Here is a 22,152-nt window from a genome sequence, read left to right on the forward strand (position 1 = left end):
ATGTCTAAGTGATGAATGGATTAGTCAGTTTAATGCAAATCTGTAATTCTGATAATAATTTGATGCTTTTAGTTTGTAGTATGAGCTTCTTTTTTTTTAGCATTTTATCACCAAAACAAGGAACCTGAAAGTGTTAGGAAATGGGGATCTTTTAGTATTTAACTAATAAATAATCATTAGATCCAACCATAGCTTGAGATTTATGCAAATGACGCTTGTAGAAGCATCCACATGTCATTTGTCTTAGTTCCGTTTGTACTGTGTACTGTTTTGTCAAGTCTTGAAGTTGTTGTTCTGAAGTGAGTTACACATAAACATAACCTGAAAGGACAGACGTGTCAGGTAAACGGGGATCTGCTTCACTCGGTGTGTTACTAAGTGGGAAAAAAAAGCAGTCGGCGGTACGTCGTGTAATGGTTATTCAATGAGTCTTTCATTACCGTGCTAATTTTCTATGTAGTCTGTTTGCGATTATTCATAAAAATGGGTCCCAACAGGTTAATTATATGCTTTTGATATGTTTCATTCATGCAAATTAGCTGCCTCATATTATTATACACAATGATGACTTAATGATCATCTTTGAGGAAATCTATTAATTCTCTAAATTATCATACAGGGAATTGTCTTTAAATCACACGTCTGTATTTGAGAAAAACAACAAAATTCAATGTGTGGAGTTGTTATGTCACTGACCTAGTTATTTTTCGCCCACTGTTGAAGGCGGGTCACAGTATCAAAGACAGTCTGGTCCTGACCCTCGTACCAGAGTTCGTCCACCTTACCAGTTTTTATAAATAGCGCCCCTTTTTTCTCCCAGCACTCGGTGCCAGCGGAGTCTGGCGGGTGTAAAGAGTGGAAGTCAGTGATTGGATTTGGGGGGTTTAGGATTAAGAGTAATTAATACTAATTAGCAAAGTGATCCCCAGAGGGAGGTGGGGCCCTTCATCAGCTGTGAAATGGGCACAGTGTTTCCATCGCTCAGGCTACATCCAAGCGTCAGAGTGTGGGTACGGTGCCAGAGAAGGGTCAGCGGGGACCATTAGCACTGTCCAGGCCAGTTACTATTAAACCTGGCCAAAGTTCTACCACTGCTGAACGGGTTAATCACTCAAAATCAGAAAGATGTAGGAGTTTACACAGCACAGAGGACACTGGATCGAGGTTGCTTCATCCCACAAACTGTTAACCTTGAGTGTTGGGTTGAGTGGAGTCATCGGGGCAGAAAAAGGAGCATGAAAAACAGGCCAGACAGGGGTTCTGGGAAATTTGTGCCAACGGGTTTGTTTTCTCCCTTGATTTTTCTCCCTTTTTTCTTCTGCAAACCATTATTTTCTCCTCATGTTCATGTCTTGGACAAGATGCCTCAATGACAAATTTAAGATGTTCACGTTCCATCCATTTGTGCATCAGGGAACAATGTGAGGGAGATTTGCCTTAATCTCCACTTAGGAAAAGAAAGGTTACAAATCACATCAGGTCTCTCTCCGGGTGGAGGACCCTCTTCTGATTATGCGATTGGGATTTTGATTTCATTAGACATGCAATTGATGAAGGGAACAAAGGGATAATTTTTTATTCACGGCATCCAAATCACAAGCCTTGTCTTTGCCTTTGGTAATTCATTCATTCCTTAGCTCTAAAGACCTTTATAATCACTGGGAGAAGAGGGATAGTGACAGAGGGAAGGAGGGGTGGAGTGGATGGGGGGGGGGTGGGCTGGGAAGATGAAGAGGAGAGGTTGAGAAGAAGACGGAGAGTAAATGAGAGAACGCATGCGCCCAGGAGTTTGCCAAGCGGCCAGGTTTAATTCCTTTGCCGGGTGTGGAGCGGAACCATTTTAAATATGATCCTCCCTGTTAACACGCATCCTGCCGTGTCACCAGCGACAGATACATTGTGTCAAAGTATTAATGGGCCCAGTCACTTTTAATCAATCCTGTGAGCGGGGGAGAGAGTTGAGCATGTAGAAGAGGTGGGAAGTGTTGAGCTCAGTTCCTTCCTCACTCTGCACCACAGTTTTTTTTTAACATATAATCCGCCCTGGGTGGTTTTTTTTTTTTGGAAATCTGTGGATTCCTGTCGGATACCCTCAAAGATTGGAGGCATACAGTGTCTTGAATGTAGTATAATGCATACAAGACGAGACTTGTGATTGTTGAATTATCATTCAGGCTTCAGCTGTGCCTCATTCGTAAGGCACTTTGAACAATTTAACATGTGTAACATACATTTACATCTGTAGTGCTTAGTCACTCAATGCCAGAAACTAGATATTATGTTAATCCAGCAATTTTAGGTGTGTCCACTTTTCTGCTCATTTGTTGACTAGTTGCCATAGTTTCCATACACTAAAGCAGCTTTTCAATGAGTTAAATTGTAGATTTTTTAACTCATTTGAAAATGGTAGATTTCAGCAAATAATATTTAAATAAAGCCGCCACTGAGGTCGCACTGACTGAAGCAGGTGCAAGGTTGTTTGCCGTGACGATAGATGTACTAAACATCCAACTTTTAATTCAGTTTCTACGCCATAAATGCAGACGAATAGGTATTATACATAAACACGTAGAGTGAGATGCACAAGTGCTCTCAATACTGCGTTCTTCTTTTTTCCCCCACGTTGAATATTACCCAGCTTCATTTCTGTGGAAATTGCATCAAAATGTTGTCGCCCCCACAGTGACACTGTAGCGTAAGAGCAGTTGTGTGGCTCTGACAAATTAATTTACATTACATTAAACTGAAGTGAAGAGGGGGAAAAAAAAATAATCGTAAATTGAGTCAGAAAGTGAAATAACGTCAGTGTATATTTAATTAAGATACGGAATCAGGGGTCGTATGCCCCGCACAAGTGTGAAGTAATTATTGTAAAGTTGTTTTGATGCATATATTGTGTGAAATTACAGTATATAATTCAGGGATGGAGGGGTGCGTCTGGGCGGTGGTTGGGATGATGGTGGTGGATTACACACAGCAGCAGATGATGTGCTGCCCGGCCCACATTAGCATGAATGCTTCATTATCCCACTACTTGTACATAATGGCAACAACTCCACGGAGGGGTCAGGCCTCGTCACGGCTCATCAGCTCACTGACGGCCCGGCCTAAAGAGAAATGAGAAGCAAGGCAGCGCTGCTCCCCGCTAATCCATCGCCTCTACTTAACACCCCAGCCCCAGATAGCCTGCAGTACACACTACTATATGGCTTTTGTTATCTCTATATACACGTGATGATACTGTCAGTGAGAAATACTCACTGTTAGAGTTGGTTCTTTGTGAGTTTTTATTAATTCTGACAAGAAATGGGCTGGAGGTGACTATGAAATATTTTCTGTGTCCATTTTCTACAAGAAAATAACAATTTACACTTTTTTTTCTTCTGCTAGTAATTATGTTTTTAATAATAATAACATGAAGTGTATGTATTCAGATCCATTATTTAATTAAATATAGTCATGTCACAATTTAAAGCAGTCTATTAAATGTAAATAAATCCTGTATTTAAAATGTTAATGGGATATTATGTCATTATTAAATATAATATTAATTCCGATGTTAGCCAGTTTTATGTGTTTTGTGTTTGTGCCTAAATCACTTGGAGACCATGCATGGTGTAAAGTAGCAGAAAATGGAAACCCTCACATTAAACAAAGCATACAATTATACTTTATTTATAAATTGCTCACCTCAAAAATCATCTACAGATGCTATAGATATAATTCATAGTCAGGTCGGATTCAAGAAGCCTCAGGAAACTTGTCAACAATATGTTTATTTCCTGTCATGTCTGCACATAATCATCTCCTAAATCATTTTGCTGTATTGAAACGTTATTTGTATTTTTTTTTTTTTTTTTTAAATCACTGTATTCGGTCTCCGCAGCTGCAACATCCAGCCATTAAATCAGACCCCGGAATACAGTTGATAAGCCGCAAACAATACTGTGCCGAGCTGAACTGCACTTGCAGTCCACTATAGTGTCATCACTTCAAAAAGGTCACGCAGAGCTTTAGCTGGCTATATCTGCGTTCAGTGTACAGTGCTCTTTTAATGCCACCAGCTGATTATTTCTCCACTGTAATTACATTATCCTCCCCTTTATGCAGGAGTGGTCTCTGGGGACTAATGGATACATCCATGTATAATTCATTAATCATTAGCATCCAATTTGACAATTAGACGTGATTGTTGAATTTTAAATATCAATCGAAGTTGCCTTGTAGTTTATGAGGTGTATTTATTTTTTTTTAAGGCGTCAAAGAGACAAACTTTGGGAATAAAGAATGTAGAAGAATCGGATATTTGTTAATATTGTGTTGTGCGAAATTAATTAAACGGCAACGTGTTGCTGGTGTGTAATCTCAGATCACGGCTGGAAACAAAGCCACTCAGTACACACTAGTGTTTATTCGGTCACATTTGTAAATGGGTTTAATTCAGTAATGATACAGGCAATCAGAAGCCTTTTTTATAGAAGTCCACAGCTTATTTTATCTCATTTATCCATCACTTTTTCTCGAAGAAAAGTTTCACATTTTAATTTTAGTACCCCTAAAACTCCCCGACTCTGTCTCTTCTCCTCCTCCTCCTCCTCCTCCTCCTCCTCATCCTCTGCTCTGATTTCAGCATGCTAATTTAGTCAGCGCTCCTCAGCATGATTCCCTCGCTCTCGCGCCCATTCTTGCTGCGATTCTGCTCCCTCCCCTCTGGGACCTGAAGATTAATATTCCTGGGCCCAACAAGATAATTACTGATACTAATTAGACATGATTATGTGAATTTGATACACTTATTACTCTAGATAATGAGTAGGACATATTATCCTAACAAGCACCCGTGCCGCTTAGTTTACTTTACACACGACCCACACACTATATTTTCTGTTATTGTCACCTCAATCAGAAACTGATATTCTCTTGTAATTATTGAATAAAAGGGCTTGATTTGTGATACCTACGCGGCAGAAAAACACATTGTGAAGAAAATCGGAGAAGTCTCCCTTTGTTTTTCGAAAACAAAACCTTTTAGGGTCAGAGCAAAATCTGTTTGCCTCATTATGTGTAAATGTGTCAACAAAGGCAATACATGTTATGAGTTTCACTGACAATCACACTTTTGTCTTGTGAGATCACCGTGGCATCACCTGAAATGCACTTTCACATATTTTTGACGAGGTTCAACTTAATCATTTTGATCTATCACGTGGTTCCGTTCAGTTTATCGCATTTTAATGCTTAAACAGTTCATCAGATTCCCTTCACATGACTGTAAGTGTGTCTACGGAGTTTTTCAGTGTAGTTAGGACGTGTTGTAGCGGCTGCTTGTGAACAGGAGGGAAGGACCTCACATGGTGCAGCCTAGCCCATGAATTAGTAAAGAGAGCCAGGCGTCCGTGGCTTGCCTGATTGGAAGTCAGGGAGAGAACGCCTGCTGACGCCAGTGGAGATCGATGTGGCAGTCAGAGGGATGAGGCGAGATAATTAGCGTTCAGAGTGTATCTTGTTAATTAAGGGCTAATTAGAGGCAGAGGGAGAGGGCTTCTTGTGTGTGTGTGTGTGTGTACGCGTCTGTATGAGGAGGTTGTTTGACTGAGGGATGTGCACAAATAAGGTGGCAGCGGCATTAAAGTGCTGTAGAAACTCCTGAAAAGCGCAATTACATCATTGTCACTTCTTTCGCGCGCCAAGAAAAACACTTCCACAAGTTAAAAAGTCAAAAAGCTGTGGGAAAAAATAAGAAGCGGGGGGTTTAATGTGCTTGTGTCTGTCACTTGTCTTCCAGGTGCTCCTCACTCCAACAGCAGTACATCCCTCCAGACGGGCGGGTCGATATTCGGTGGCAGTAAAGACGGCATGCATCAACGCTCCTTCTCCGTGTCCAGCGCCGACCAGTGGAATGAAGCCATCAACACGAGTACAAGCAGCGGAGCCCGTAAGAAACTCCACCCTCTGCACATTCATCCCCCTAAGTCCCATCCAGTTCAGACATAAGCACCACAAAGTTCAGTGTTTTAAAACAAATGAGGTTTAAACTTGAGGTTTAGTTTGATGGAGATGCCATTTCCTGAATTTCTGACAGTTGAAACAAGCCTCATTTTCATAATGAGGTGATCAGGGCTGTGATGGCTGTGACCTTTTTGGCAGCAGCTCTTTGATAGAAGCAGCGTGTTTCGCAGAGGAGGTGCAGTGTAGGTTCACTTGCTGCTACCGATGCAATGCATCACCTCTCACTGCCACCGTGTCACATTGCACCTTGTCACTGTAGTTGAGTGAAATAAGATAATATATTCACCATGCATGTCTGCCCCCACCCCGTCTTTACCTTCCATCTTACTCTCTGCCCCCCCTCCCCTCCTCTGTTTCCCTCTTTTTTCTTCCGAAGAGGAAAATGAATGCTTTTCGGGGGTACCATTCATCACCAGTTATTTCCCTCTCTTTGTGGTTGGCAGTAAAAAAGCACTTAAATGCACATCAACAGAATAACAGTCATTTCCATGCATGTTTGCACTCTGGTAGTTCTCATTAGCGCGGCGGCGGCTCCCTCCCTCCCCATGGGCTCCCAGGGGCCCCGGCAGTTTAAAGAGCGCACTTTATGAGCGCCGCTGGAGTCCAACTGCATGGCCCTCGTGGTTCCACAGACAAGCCTGTCTCTCATTTGGAGCTGCCAAACGATCAATTCTGCCTGGACGCAGGCACTTCCATCACCCCCTACCCCTGTCTCCCATCAGCAGCATGCCCAAAGCAGAATTACTTAGATTCGTGGGGTCCTCAAATAAATGAGCGCGACTGTGCGTTGAGTGTGTGTGTGTGCGTGTGTTCTCGCAGAATATTTTTGTAGCTGTTTGCATGTGAGTTTTTTTCCACAGAGCGTGTTTGTGGCTTTGTTATAATGTGAGTGTGGGGTAAAAAAAAAAAACAGGCTTCATAGTGGATGTTTATGAATGTGTGTTTGGCAGCCGGTCTTCGGCAGACAAATAGGAAATCTTGAGCGTTGCGCTGTGGACAAATAAGGTGGCTGGAATTTCCCATTTTCATGATTGGTAAACTGAAAGCCCTCAGTATTAACATAGCTCATTAACCAACATCCAGTCCTCAACTAAATCAAATCCATAATTTGCCCCATTATTCTATTTTCTTCAATTATTTTCATGCTACTCTTAAGGTAACCACAAATGAGCTTGAATGAGCCAAATGAGCTGAGAAATAACACATGAAACATTGCGTCAAGTGATAGATATGGCGTCTGTCCTCTGTTATCAGAGCATCGTCAGTGCAGATAGTACAACACTTGTAATGAGCACTGGAAGCAGCGTCTTTGCAGCTTTACAAACTTTCTCAGTTTCTTGTTGTTACGTCCCCTCACGACTGAAGAATCCGAATAAAAACAGGAGAATGCGTCTGCGGCGGGTTTGTCAGAAAATGTACACTTGATTGAAATGCGACCCTCTTTCATCCTAATGTGCATCCAATAATCAATAGAGGGTGTTCCACAGTGAAGGCTGCTCATGTTTTGCCATTTGAATTGACTTGAACCAAGCCCAATCACTCCATTATCCTTGGTGAAGGTTGCAGGTTAAAACAAAATGTGATTCTCAGATGCAAAAACAGCAGATTGATGATTCACTGGAGAATGAATGCATCTTAGCCATGTAACCATTTCCATATTATTTAAAGAATGTCCTCATTTGTAAACCTATTGGCAGAAGCAGGGGTACTAACGTCTCTTGAATATTGAGCGCAGATTTTTGATTAAATCCAGGCCCAATTTTTCTATTGCTTGCATTCATAAAGACTCCCATTCTTAATGCACCAGATGCTTGTTTAGATGCTGCTCTCCTTCGCACACCTCAATCTTTGAGCCTGAATTAAAAGCGCGAGGCTCAAACAGCCGCATGAGCAATGATTGGAAGGCTGATGACAGTAACTCAAGTCATTGTCGTCGTGTGAGTAATGTCACAAAGTCCGAACATTACTATAAACCTGTGAACCTAATACGCCTGTAATTCAACAATTAAATGAATAATAATGATAATAATAATAAGCCTATGGTTAAATTATAACAACTGAATACTTTCTTTAAGCTGATAGATTTGCGTAAGAACGTTAAGAAAGAAAGTTGCCCTCAGTTCATGTAGAACACAACAATGACAATGAAATCTTTAGTTGATCAACAGAAAATTTAAATTCTTCAGTAACTTCAGTAAATACACTGCATTATGTGTTTTACACTCTCGTCACCACGTTTTTAGAGATTGAAGATCATTATATAACAATGATCTTCTTTAGTAATAACAGAATATAATACATTTGCACCACTTAATCTTGTACGGCTTCCATGAAATACTTGCTTCTCTCCCCCCCCCACTGCAGCACTGTTGTACGTGTGGTTGTAATGTATGTTTAGTGGGTTGTTTTTTTTCCTCCTCTTAAGTTTGCACATCAGGACACAGGTAGTTAACGCACAGATAGCCTTTTCCTGTGGCACAGTGTCTTATATGTTGGCCTCCCGGTGCGAGGGTGATAGCATGTGGGGCGTTTGATTTCTACGTCAGGCCGTAATGAAGTTTGACATTTAGTTTGGAGAGAGCAGCGGAGCGCGATCAGGCCTTGATTAGTACACTCTAATTGAGGATAATAAGGGGAGGCGGTGATTGTTTCTAATTTTTGCCATTAATTGCAGCTGTTGGTTTTGATTGAGGACAGGCAGGGCTGCCATGTCAAGGGGGCTGGCAGAATCATAGTGCTCCTCACCCAAAAGCCTCTTGAATAACAATGAAATGAGTTCCCCCCCTTTTCTTCACCCCCTTTATCTCTCTCTCTCTCCCTCACCCCTTTTCCCCCTCTCAGTTTGGCATTGGTAAAGGAAGGAAGCTTTTAGTGTGAAACATGTTTAAATTGTCATCTCCATGGTGGCAGTATAATACACTGTAATCACAGGTTGGGCTGATACCATTCTGCTACCCAGGTGATCTTGGTTGAGGAGGAAAGAGACTCCTGATCCCAGTGTGCTTCATTACCCAGCTTGGTCCTGATGGCCCTCATACGCACTAATAGCTAGCTAATAATGCCAGAGTGAGTTCTTGGCTTGCAGAATCAATGCAGCTCCAACTTCATAATTCTCAACTTGTAAGAAATTACGTAGTAATCAGAACCACTAAGAACCACTTAAAGGCAGCAGACTTTATATGAATTATATAAACCAATTAGGGCCCCGTCATATGGCTAAAAACGTTAACGTGCTATTACATCAGTCGATATTGATAATTATCCTGATAAATGTCAGACGATTAAGTTTTGAGTCCTGAGTCAAAGTTAAAGAGAAAGTTCTTTATGGACAGAAAACACAACACTGAGAAACGTGGTTAGGTCTCATTTGTAATAGATTTTTTTCTTTATCCCTGATGGGAGTTCTTTCAGCTTTCCCCTGTCTGGGTCGACACTGCGACATCTTTCAGTGATCTGCATATTTGATTTGGGAGAGAATTTTCATGCCCTCCCCGACACAACCCTCCCATTTATCTAGATTTATCTATGAAGAGTACACTGGACTTGGCCCCCGTGGCAGAGGGCAATTTAACTGGATGACTTTTTAGTAAAATAAAGGTTGAAAAATAACCATTTTACAAATTTGAAGCAAAATATACATAGCAATTATTGATAGTTTACAGAAAATTGTTTCACAATACATGAGTATGACTTTGAGGCTGAAATGTGCAAACAAAGAAAGATCTATCACCCAGTATATGTTTCAGGTGCAGGATGAGCAGGGCCGGGGTCATTTTCCACAACATTAGGGGCAGAAATTGATAATTAGAGGTGTTTATGACACGGTCGGGGCCCCCGAGGGGCCGCCCTCCCCTTTAACCTCAAGCGACATTAAACAAATGCTGGCTGTCACATTGGAGGCAGGTTGGAGCTCAAGTCTTCCACCCGCCATACGGAGCTACACTGGCGGGACAGACGCTAGGATAGAGAGGGAGGAGGAAGCAGAGGGTTGGGGAGGGGGGTTGCATTGAGGACCCCTGTGCCCCCAGCTGTCTGAGCCAGCTAATGACTCGTCTCAGGGGGGCTGTTGTAAGAGAGCAGGGAAATTGAAACAGACGCCTCGACTAAGAGCTGCTACATGTGTGGCTGTGTGCTGCCATTCAAAACACCAGAGAGCCTCATGTATGTAGTGCAGCCCAAGCATCAGTGTTATGTTTTTTAATGTGACGACATATAATCAATATTAGTATTTTTTTTTTTAGTAATATATCGTCTTTTTTTTTTTTCTTTTACTGAAATACTAATGCTACTGTAAAGCATGGTCTCATGGCATCTAACAAATTAGAGGTTTTTTTTTTTTTTTTAAATGGATTTGGTCAGTTTCCCAGTAATGACATCAATGTTATCGTCTTTGTCATAATGGTGAATCTAAATCTAAGTATGGACATAGTTATGTGTGTCTCAGGTATTGCCTCCTATGTTTTGCCCATGTTCAAACAATGCATCCCCGAGCCTCTAAGCTCCACTCTTCCCTCATGTTAGCATCGTCAGTCCCCTGCTGAGCCCATCTTAGTCCTCCAAGACAGCCCCATCTCCCTAAAGGTAATGACCGAATTAGGCCTAATGTTGTACACTGGCTAATGGCACAGTGCCTCACATTATAGCATGTGCAACTGGCAATGACAACAGCAATAATCCCTGAGCCCCTTGTCCTCCTGCACTCCACCCCTGGGGCTGGGACGGTGCACAGGGAAATGAATGGAGTTTGCCACACTACAATGAGCTTTTGATGGGAGACAATGGAGGAGGCTGCCAGCACCACACAGGGTGGTAAGAGCAGAGCAATATGGGGCCCATCTACTGGCCCTCCCTCCCTGCTTCCCCGAGGCCCCTGGCCCCCACTCGCAGATTCATAATGGCATCCGGAGGGGGAGAGAAGGGAAAGTGATGTCAAATGTCAGGAAATCAGAGAGATGGCAAGCTGACAACCCCCCTCCTATCGTCCTATGCCTTCTATCCCTTTGCCCAACGGTAGCACAGGTTAATATCACATTTATAAAATCACTTACAAGAAACAAAGCCAGCTCTTAGCCCCCTGTCATTCTCTGACAGTCATATAGAGAGCTTTGCTGCGGGCTAACTTAGGTAACCATTTGTTCACTGAGAGCCCCGTACCTGTGCCAGAGTCACACAGTTACTTTTGGAGCCATTTTCAACTCTTACTCGTGAGGACACTGTTTTAAAGTGCCAAGGCTGCCCCAGTTTTGCATGAAGCTTTAATAATTTACAGTTTCTTCACTTGCAATGAGAAATGGTCATTTGAATTTTCTTCATTCCTATGTATTCAGTTTGTCCAAACAAAGCTTGATTCTCCTCATACTACTAACCCATCAGTGAATTAGTATTTCAACTGCAAACTATTAACATGAAACACTAATGCTTGTTTCCCTATCCATCTCTTTTCAGCCAATGGCATGAGCGATCCAGCGAACTCCAGTGTCGGCAGCGCAACGAGTCCTAAACTTGAGCCGCCTCCTTCTCCTCATGCCAACCGCAAGAAACACAGACGGAAAAAGAGCACAGGCATCACAAAGCCAGATGGCTTATCTGCAGGCAATGAAGGTACAAAACTTGCACTGCTGCACTAGTACTGAAATCACCAAAACTTCTGAAGCGGGAAAGAACAGGTGCCTAACTGGCCAAACATTCACCTATCAATGTAGGTTAATTTCCTGGGAGTGCAAGTACGTGGACAAATATATATCACTTCCAGATCTATTATGATGCACCCACATGTAATTATCATTTATTTCTGGTGTGGAGAAACCTACACAACAAGCCCTTTTTACTGTTGGGAAATCAGTGATTTTTTTAACTGGGAAACAGTAAAATACTCAATGAATATCAGAGTCAAGGGAAGGGCCCTCTGTAAATGAAGAGGGAAGTGTAAAGTGCCCAATCTTATTTCTATGCCCTTATTTATTTATTGTGTAGCTGAATTAAATATTCAGTATGCCAATCATACGCTGCAGTCAGACATAAACTGAACTCACTTGGGTGCTGCATGTGTGAACACAAATGTCCACGGAAGTCACTCACTCCAGAGATTCTCTGGTTGATGTCCTGGTGAGATTCAGCAGATGTACTCTGGAGAATCCACAGCTGATCCAATGTCTGGATCCTCTGGAGATTCTCTGCTGTGAACGCATCTCACTCAAGTGGCAAACGCTCGCGATATCACCTGCAAGAATCTGAGCTCCCGCTTTTGAAGCCTCAAGTCTTGTGATTTGACCGGTGCCATGGTGAGGGTTTTGCAATCAGAAATTCACAGACGTCTCACCAGGCACACGCTGGATTATATCAGCTGTCAGTCACACTGGTGTCCACTCATATGTGCTGTACTTTGTCATCTATTTTCCTCTACATTGGAACATCATTTCTTATATTGACATCATGTTCTTTGTTAAAGAGGACTTTATACTAGCGATTGAGACCATTATCCCCTTAGGAAAATATTTACTGTTGTTGTAAATCAAGACTTCCTTTCCAATGTGTTGCCCCCTGGTGGCTATTCAGTATATTCTTACTTCCAGGTTGTCTTCACGTGACAATGTCCAGTTTTTATATACCGTCTATAGTCTCACTCAGTCCATATCCCGCTGGGTTCTTCATATGTCAACAGCAGACTCTGGACTTTGCATATCATCCGTGGTTCATGTCAGAAACGGCTATAAACACACTGATTGAGTTCATCCACTTTGAAGTCAACATTTTCTACATACTAATCAGGTTTCTCTGGTCATCATGAAGAAGAATATGTCATTATCTATATTGTAGATGAATACATCTATGAAGTACATAAGCGGTATGTGGTTCTGAACCTCAATGTGGCCCCCTGCAATGTGCTCCGTCACAGCCCCCTATTTCTTTTACCGTCGTATGAAAAGCTCCAGAAGCCGTTGCCCTTCTCAGCAGGGGAGTGGCAGTCGGCTCTCTACCCAATTAATAATGATTCTCCTGCCCAATGATGAATTGAGTACCCTAATTGGATGGCATTGTGAAAACACTGAGACGCATTTCAGAGGCCATAAAACTGATGTCACCGGGGCGATGATCAATCAACAAGATTGATACGCTGGATAACAACAACAATGGCATTGACACCTCCTAAATGGGGCCTAGCATTTATAATCATTATACTTTTTTATCATGGTCTCTGACAGCTGCTCTTTAAAGTCTGAATGGGTCTGTTGACCACATTGTTGTCGAGAGGGAACATCATCAGCATCATGGAGATAAGTGCTGTGAGATAAGTGGGGCTGCACTTGGCCGGTCTGCCACGGTTCAGTGCTGTGCCACTAAGTATTATCAAGTTACACAAGTGGTCTGCCAGTTGTCGTGTGACTTAGGAAAGTTTTACCATTGGTCTGCTGGCTAAGTTGTGGGAGTTTATCTATTACAATAAATAAGTTTTCTCATTAAGCAGCCTTTTTCCAGGGCGGAACAACGAATCGTTTGCAAATAGAATTTGCAGTTTGAAAAAAACGCACATGCAGCAATTCAGTCATCCTACTTTTTTCATATACATTTTTTTTTTCATGTATATAATACGTAATTAAAATTTTGTATTACATATATGAAGAATCCTTAGGGCATCAACTACCGATTATTTTCATGATTTATCAGTCTGTTGATTATTTTCATGATTAATCGAGTATTTGATTCGATAACCTTTGCAAACAATGATGTTCTCAAATGTCTAGTTTTGTCCACAAACCTAAAGGATTCAGTTTTAATGATACTTTGCGAGATGGAGCAAAGAAAACCAGACAATATTTACATTTAAGAAGCTGAAAAATCCGAGAACATGTTTTAATTATTAAAAGAACACTCAAACTGACTAATTCATAATCAAACAATCGTTGCAGCCCTACCCATCCTTGCTTTACAGTATAGTAGTTAATATGATAGTGTCATTTGGTAACGACTCAATTTTTAAAAACAACAACAAGCTTCACCCCCTCTCTCTGCATCGGCTCTATCCTGTGAGTGGATAGGCAGAGCAGGAGTTTGCTACACAGATGGAGGCCAGTGTGCCGCGCACCAGACAAAAGCTGATTTCAGACATGCACTGCAACCCTGAACTTTTCGAGACTTTACCCAGAGGAGCCGTAAGTGCGGACGCAAATGTCCGAATCGGTTTAACTGGACATTAAGCAGACTCTCTCCTGCCAAATCCCCCGTGCAAAGTCTGCGTAATGTTGGTTTGAGCCAGTGTACAAACAGATCCAGGGCTGAAACCGTCTGACGCTGGTCAGAGTGAAAATACAACAGCACCATGAATGTATTAAACGGTGTGTTCAGGTTCCACACTGGTTTTCAGCCACATTAAACAGGGAGTCCAGCCATACTATCTTTTGACATTGTAATGTTATGGTGCTCATGTTAGTATTAGTAGTAGTTATCATATTGGGCATCATCCTTCATATTTTGACCCCTATCTACACAAGCAGAGTTTTATTTAACACTTTTTTAGCTCCTGGTATGTTTTCTCCTACACCTTAAAACCTTGAATGAGTGATGGTTGGCATTGTCAAACATTGGCACCTCTTATTGATGAATGTCCCACATTAGACGAAATAGCAGACAGATTTGTCCCGGACTTTGTGAGGAAGAAGGTTCAAGAATAATCAGACTGTTAAAAAAAAAAAAAAAAAAGGAAGATTGTGAATGTTTCTCACGTTATCAAACGTGCACATTGTTTTCTGTCTTCCTCACTGTTCCCGGTGAGGTTTTCTATTAGCATCAACCTGTCTGTTCTGCTGAATGCTTTGGAATACAGACGTATCACTTAAATATTGGATTCACCCGCGTCTGCGGTGCGAGTTGCGTTTCCTGCAGAAATAGCGAGAGTGAGAGAAAGAGGGAGAGAGAGAGAGAGAGTTGGGATCCTTGAATAAATTGCTATCAGTTTGTCTCATTTACGGGGCAATCAGAAGCGTGCAATGCAGGCTGAAATTGAATTTTAGTTGCTGTGAAGTATCATCAATCAAAAGCCGCGTGAGTGTCTTAAGGTGAGAAATCATTTTGGCCAACATGAAATGTGTAGGATGTACATGGAGCCTAGAGAAACTGTTGCACCATTATTTCCAAATGTGGCACGACAGTACTTAGCAGGCATCTTCTGCTGGGTTCACACAACCCTAGAACGAAGCTTAATGACTAACAAGAATTTCAACATAGCAAACAGGAAACACCTTTAAATAGGTTTGATTAACTCAATTCAGAATCCAGCTAATGGCCTTAAAACCCATATTTAGGGATCTGTCTTACCCCCAATCCAAAGCAGCCCAAACCTCAACCTGTGCTGTTTGAGTTTCCTTTTTAGTGCACTTGTTTTTTCTTTTATTTTAATTGCTAATGTTCTTGTGGCCACCTGAGCATTTTTAAATTTGCTCAATTTGTGAACAAAATCCTTGCCTGAAGTCGGTGCTGCAGTTTGTCAGTGTTATTTTGCTCCTTGCGTCTCACTCGGTTTCACTAAGATTGATCCAAAAAAGGTCCCACTATGTCTGTATGTTATATTTTATATAAAAAGAAATGTCTTGCCTCACAATATACATTTTGAGTGGATTTAAAGGCATATTTTGATAGTTTGTGAATTTGGCCACAGACAGTGCTGTACTTCCCACCTAGGATATGCACAACGGACACGGTCCCTAATATCCTATGCACTGTCAGAGCCGTGTGCTGTAATGAACTTCTCATGTGCTTAAAGAATGATGCAGGATGCATGGCGAGACAACTGACAGCCCCGTAATGTGTTTCCCAGCAGCCACCCGGCGACGAGCTCTCTCGGTGTGTCGCTCGCCATAAACCCACTGGAAAATCGATGGCCGATAAAGAGTTGTGTTCAGGGGGAGCCCCCTCTGATTAATGCAGACTGTCAGGGAGCATCATTAATGTATTTCTCTTTTAAAGAAAGTGTATCAAATACTCATTGTTTTGGGGTTCTGGCTCGTCCACTGTGAGCAAAGGGGGGGGTGCAAAGATGGAGTGGAGTTGTGAAGAGAGTGGCGTCTTCCTTATTCTTAGATATTTATGGGTGAAGATATTTTTTACCCGTGCGAAGGTCACAGAAATCAAGGAGAAAAAAAGAGCTAGATGTTTGCCTGAATGATTTTAACATAAAGGAGGTGTTAAGGTCTTAATTTACATCTTCATCACTGGATGTGATTTGATGCAATTTCAGCGAAACACATCATCAAAGTTATTTTGCATTTTTGGAACATTTTTGATTAAAAAGACCTACAGTTCCAGCAAATGATAACAATCCAGAAGAGGCATTATTAACTATAAACGCTTGTGCAGGACTGAGGTCAGTTCACTTAACTTTGAATAACTCTTGAATCAATTTAAATGAATACCTTATTTAATGAAGTATTCACAACAATACGCTTTAATTAAAACAATTTGTTTTTTACTTTATCATTTTAACTGATTAGTTTAGAGTGGATAACAGTACTCCACTGGATTGTATCAGCAGTTAGAGCAGGATAGTAAAATAAGTTTCATGTTTATTAAAGGATGGTGATATTGTTAGCTTTATGTCACATACAGTGGTGGCAACGTGTGATGTGATCTTTATTCATGAATTCAGTTCAGAAAAATATGAATCAATGAGAGGGTGAGCAGCGAACCTCAGTGATGTATGATAAAACATATACACATAGAGTATGTTTTCACAAATTGAAACGTAGCAATGAAATCCTTCTTAAATTTAGATGCTTGTCATTCTACTCACAAATACACTATAGAATCAGCAACATTGCGGCAACATATTCTGCTTAAATGAAAATGAATGATCAAGCAAAACTGTAAATAAGCAAAAGTTGTGAAAAATAAGAAGCTGTCGACTGATTTGATAAGGAAATCGAGCATCATATACTAAGTAATGTGATTCCATTGTGATCAGTGGAAAGGTTGCTCCCAATAGGCGAGTGGACAAATTTGGATCAATCGACAATCCGAAAGAACCTTTCTACAGTATATAGTTTACCTCGAAACTTTCTCTACAACACTATTATCCTCACCAGATGTTGATGATTCTGACTCATTCACAGAACCAGAGCTCATACTTCCTCTATGTTCTTCAGGCGCAAACCACGCCGCGTCCAGTTCTGATCAATAATCGCGGTGCGTCTGCACTGAGAGAGGCCAACTTAATCTAGTATCCTATTGTCCTGTACCTTAGTAAACTAAGGGTTAATATCCTCTGGAGTCCAGCTGAGGATTAGGAAATGGAGGTTTAACTGCCTGTGCTAATGGTGGGTGTTTATCTCAATACTTTGTTTTGTCACTCCCCGACTCGCTCTCATTTCCGAAAGCTGTCCCTGGAGCCTCCACTCTTGTAATGGCTTAGCTTTCTGAGCGCCACAGTATGGAGGGAAAGGAATAACAAGATTCTCATTTGGGCTCTATACACACTGCCCACAGATACATGTATAATTGGCCCTGTTTTCATTCTGCTCTGTTGTTAAATGCACTAGCTATTAGGGTAGTGGTATTGGTGCTGATTTCATGTGTTTGTTTATTGTTGGAAGGTGTGCTCCTTGTTTGTTTGAGCATGTGCGTGAGCCTGTAAAAGTGTTCAGGATTGTGTGTGTGTGTGTGTGTGTGTGTGTGTGTGTGTGTGTGCGCGCGTGAGTGTGTGTGTGTGTCAGATAGATAAAGAGTGTGCTCTATCTCTCTCTCTCGCTCTCCCTCTCTCTTCTTTCTGAGTTTGGTCGTGGTTCCCCCGGGGCCCCTGTCGCAGTAATGGCCTGCTCCTGATTGCTCTGATACAGGTTAGGAATATTGGCTTTAATGATGTGTAAAATGAGCAAGCAGTGCCTGTGACATTTACAGATGGCACCGCCTTGGCCTGTTCTTCCCAACTGCTCGTTAATTCACGGGAACGGCAAGCACTTCTTTAAGTGACTGCCTGATGCATGCACACGACACAACAAAACACATCCTGCACACCACAACAATCCCTCACCTTCTGCACCTCTGCACCTTGTCATCATTTCAGCCAAGTGTTCACAACAAAATGGATAAAAAAAAAAAAAGGGAGTCCTTAAGGCTAAAAGGTGTTTGAGAAGTCCTTTTCGGGGAGGGTTCGTAACACTAGTCTCCGGAGCTTTTTGAGAGGCTTAGACAGAATAGATGCTGTGCTGCTGCCTGCTGTATAGACAGTCCAGCTGGGCTCAGCACCAAAAACCCCCCGGGGTCATAATCTGGTCCACAAGTCCTCAGTGGTGCATCTGCAACATATACACCATGAAAGAGGGATTGCCGTCCTCAGGTCACCCTCTCTTCTGTGTGTGTTCCTGTTTGATTTTCAGGTCAAACATATGCTGTACCTTTTTTGATGTACGGCACATCATTTTAAAAAAAGGGTAAATGTTTCCTCTAATGACAGACGTGTAAAACACTTGACTTCAAGGAAAGGTAGTTCTCATCAACGTTGTTGCTCGACGCTATCTTCTCATAATGTGCTCCTTTAGAATTGTCCTGTGTTGTGGAGAACATCATATTTTGTTGCACAGTCACCGTCCTCATGTCGGTTTAATATCTTCAGCTTCAGCTGTCTGACCAAAACACCTCTGCTTCTTACTATTCCTGTGTTCCTTTCTGGTTGAAGTAACTCAAAATCTATTCCTCATAAATTATAACAACAACTCCATCAAGTGTATTGATTAACAACTATGGATTCATGTTCATAAATTGTAGATTCAGCGTTGGAGCCACTCCAAATGGTCACGGTATTGAAGCATTAGTGCTTTTTGGCCCAGTAACATTATATTTAGCTTGATAAGCTCAGAGCTGTCGAACATGTTGAGAAGAATCCCAACTAAATCCAAGTAACTCACAACTTTGACTGCAGTCAGTAAATATTAAAAAGGCACTTACCATCTATTTTTGTATCTTGAAGCTGTTATTTATCACTGAAGTTTATTAAAGTGCTGTTCTAGAAGCCGTTAAGTCACTGAGCGTTTCTCTGCGAATGGTGGACGACGGGTATCTTTATCTGTTACTACCTTTGCATGCCTCTCTCTGGCCATTACACTCTAATCTCCTTTTTTTATGATGCCATGTTAATTAAGGAAAATCATATTTCGCTCATTCTTCACAGTTGGGTTCCCCGTTGCCTTTAAACTGTGTGCTGCCTTGTCCGCCCACTGGCAGGGCTCTGTTAATTTATTTCTAATTGCCAAGAACTTGTTGATTGTAGGCTCAAAGACAGATATGGTCAGGAGGTTAATGCCCATGTTAATGTGACAAGGTGATCGTTCCTCTGCTCGCCACGTTCTAACTGCGATCGTTGAGTAATAACAGACGCACTAATGGCCCTTTTACAAGCTCGTCGTGGCAGGTGCCTGTAAGATAGCGGCCATACCCTTTAATACATTGTTCAGACTCAGATTTACTGTCTGTGACATCAACGCTTTGACCTCAGAGACGGCTGGCATTTAAAGTAATAAGAGTGTGTTGGAGGTGGATGCAGTAACGATACCTGTGTCACGTATAAACCTCCCTGCTGCACGCGCACGCTCTCTTTAGTGAGGGAACTGTGTCTCATGTGCATTACTTTGCATGGAGAATAAGATTTGTTTCCCTTGTATACTCATCAGTTTAAAAAAATCAGCCATCCATTGCTTTTTTAATCTCCATAATGAAAGTGTTTTAATGCCTCCAATTTATTGCCTGGGCAGCCAACAGAATAATTAGCTTTGTTCGGATTTTTTTTTTTTTTTTTTTTTAGAAAGATGAAAACACAAGTATAACAACATTTTAGTCTGGGAGCCAGAAAATATAATCAAATGCACGTGTACCTAAAGATACATTAGACTAGAAGAAATTGCTGTATTTATACCAATTAATCAGTTAAGAAAAAACATTTTACATTATTTTTATTATTATTTTTTTTAGGTTGCTTAGCTGAAGGATGATATTATTGTTTCTCGTTCAAACACCAGACTTTTCCCACTGTAAGTCTAAATAAAGAGGCTCCCGAGTCTTTATTGATTTTCTGTGACCTGTAGTCAATTTCACAAACTAAATCAGATAATTGAAGTCGGTGTCGAGCTAATTGGATTATTGCTTTTCCCCTGAAGAGCTCGCCCTCCGCCGCAGCACAGGGATTGCTACATTAGTGGCGTCCATCACGCATCTGTCATTGAACTGTTACAGGGCTGTTGTCTTTCACCACGGAGGGCAAACGCATGAAATGCGTGCGCGGGATTTGTCTGAAGCTCTTTTCCGCCATTGAGATCGTCAGTATTTTATAAGGAATGAAGTCGGTCAGTGTCAAAATGTATTTGTGAAAGATGAATCTTCATGATAAATGATGTCAATACTTTGGGTAATTATTACAGAACAGTCAGAGCACATGAGCAGATCTAAATCCACAACATGTAGTGGATCAAATCTACACAGGGGGAGAAAAAAAAAAAAAAACATCCCCTGTGTGTCGACTCGCCTCCGGTCCTGCAAACATGCTCTATGCAAATGAGATGACTATTTGCATAGACATAATTAGGTAATTACAAATCATTTGGCTATGAGCTCAAGCATGTGCGGAGACCAGAGACATTACACGAGTCACATTGTACAGTACACACTTAATGAATTGCTTCCGAACAGCGGAGGCATTACAGCATGTGTTGGAACATATGTTGTGTCAGGCGTCTCGTTTGAAGACGACAGGTGACATTTTCATAAGTGTTAGTTAAGCGCGGATCGCTGACGTAACAAAGCGCCGCTGCTTCACAAAACCTGTATGACCATATATGAGTTAGAGCTTCTGTATATATATATATATATATATATATATATATATATAAAGGAGAGCTGTATTTAACTAAAAGATTGTATGAGCAAGATTGGGATAGACTTTAATAGCATTTTGTCTTTCAAAGCATCTTTGACGAATGAAAACCAAAGCAGCCACTGTTTGTTTTGTGATTGTCACTCTTTTGTCTTAGTGACACAGTTTTGACAAATTGGTTTAATTTCCACCCAACAAACAAACAAACAAACACCCACGATCTAGTTTTGATTGTGGGTTAGATTCTAGTCCGCTAGTCTACATGCCGGTGTGTCCTTGGCCAAGACACTTAATGAGCCGGCAGCGTGTGAATGGGTATGCAAGATGAGTGATAGAAAATGTGCTGTATGAAAGTGTGAGTGAATTTGTGAATGGGTGAACGGTAAAATCTGTAGTGTAAAGCAGCTTTGAGTCGTCTTCAGGACTAGAAAAGTGCTATATAAGTACAGACCATTTACCATCCAGCTCTGGCCTCACTCAGACAGTCCAAAGGAGACTCGACAGAGCTCAGGTGTGACAATGTGGGAAAAAAACTGATTCAAATGTAGAGAAAGTCTTTGAGCTTATTTATTACAAAAGTGCAGGCAGGATGAAACTCTCTTGTGACTTGAAAGAGTCATCAACAACAACAAAAGTGATTTCCTGAACCAGTAAACCCACCAAATATAATTGTGAGGCAGATGTGGAGGAGGAGGTGATGTGTTTTCCTCAGAGCTATAGGGAGTCTCTGTAAGAGCACAGGCACACAATGGTGTAACACTGAGAGCGGAGTGAGTTTTTAAGGGGAGTGGTTGTCATGATTTCTGCTTATCCACAGGTGGGAGGACTTTTAGTGACCATTCCATAGTGTGCTGTTCTGGCAGTGCCATGGAAAGCTCTCCTGACACTCAAGCGTTGTACATTTTAAGGAACTTCACTTTTAACCTCGTTTTCTGGACCCATTTAAAAAGAAAAGTGATGACGAGAACACAAACTGATGTTAAGGAAAAGATCTGTATACATTATATACAACTGAAATTGCACAATGAAATCACGGGGACAGGTGGAGGGTTGGTCAGAGCTGAACACGCTGCCACAGAGGACCAACCTGACCCAATGTGTCATGGTGGAGCCATAGTTTTTCCACTCATAGTGTTTATGTATGAACTACATAGAGTCCACTGGCGAGTGCTTCTTCACGAAGCTCTTGAAGACCCAGCTCTTCCAAGAGCATCTTCTGTCCGAGCACTTACCTTACTTACCGCTCTCGCCCTGTGTCAGTCCACTGTACCTATATCTAGTGGATTTCTTTC

At 41.6% G+C, this 22,152-nt stretch overlaps 1 protein-coding gene across 3 annotated transcripts in view; it reads left to right on the forward strand.

The window, feature by feature from the left end:
- The window catches only part of agap3 (ArfGAP with GTPase domain, ankyrin repeat and PH domain 3), a 117,710-nt gene that overhangs the window by 79,007 nt on the left and 16,551 nt on the right, over nt 1-22,152 (forward strand). For all 3 annotated transcript variants that reach the window (XM_058619803.1, XM_058619886.1, XM_058619717.1), the window contains exons 12-13: nt 5,786-5,935; nt 11,455-11,610. In XM_058619803.1, the coding sequence (XP_058475786.1) occupies nt 5,786-5,935; nt 11,455-11,610 (306 nt within the window). The remainder of the gene's footprint in view (nt 1-5,785; nt 5,936-11,454; nt 11,611-22,152) is intronic.

This window comes from Solea solea, chromosome 1 (genome assembly GCF_958295425.1).
Source record: "Solea solea chromosome 1, fSolSol10.1, whole genome shotgun sequence".
Classification (NCBI taxonomy): Eukaryota; Metazoa; Chordata; class Actinopteri; order Pleuronectiformes; family Soleidae; genus Solea; species Solea solea.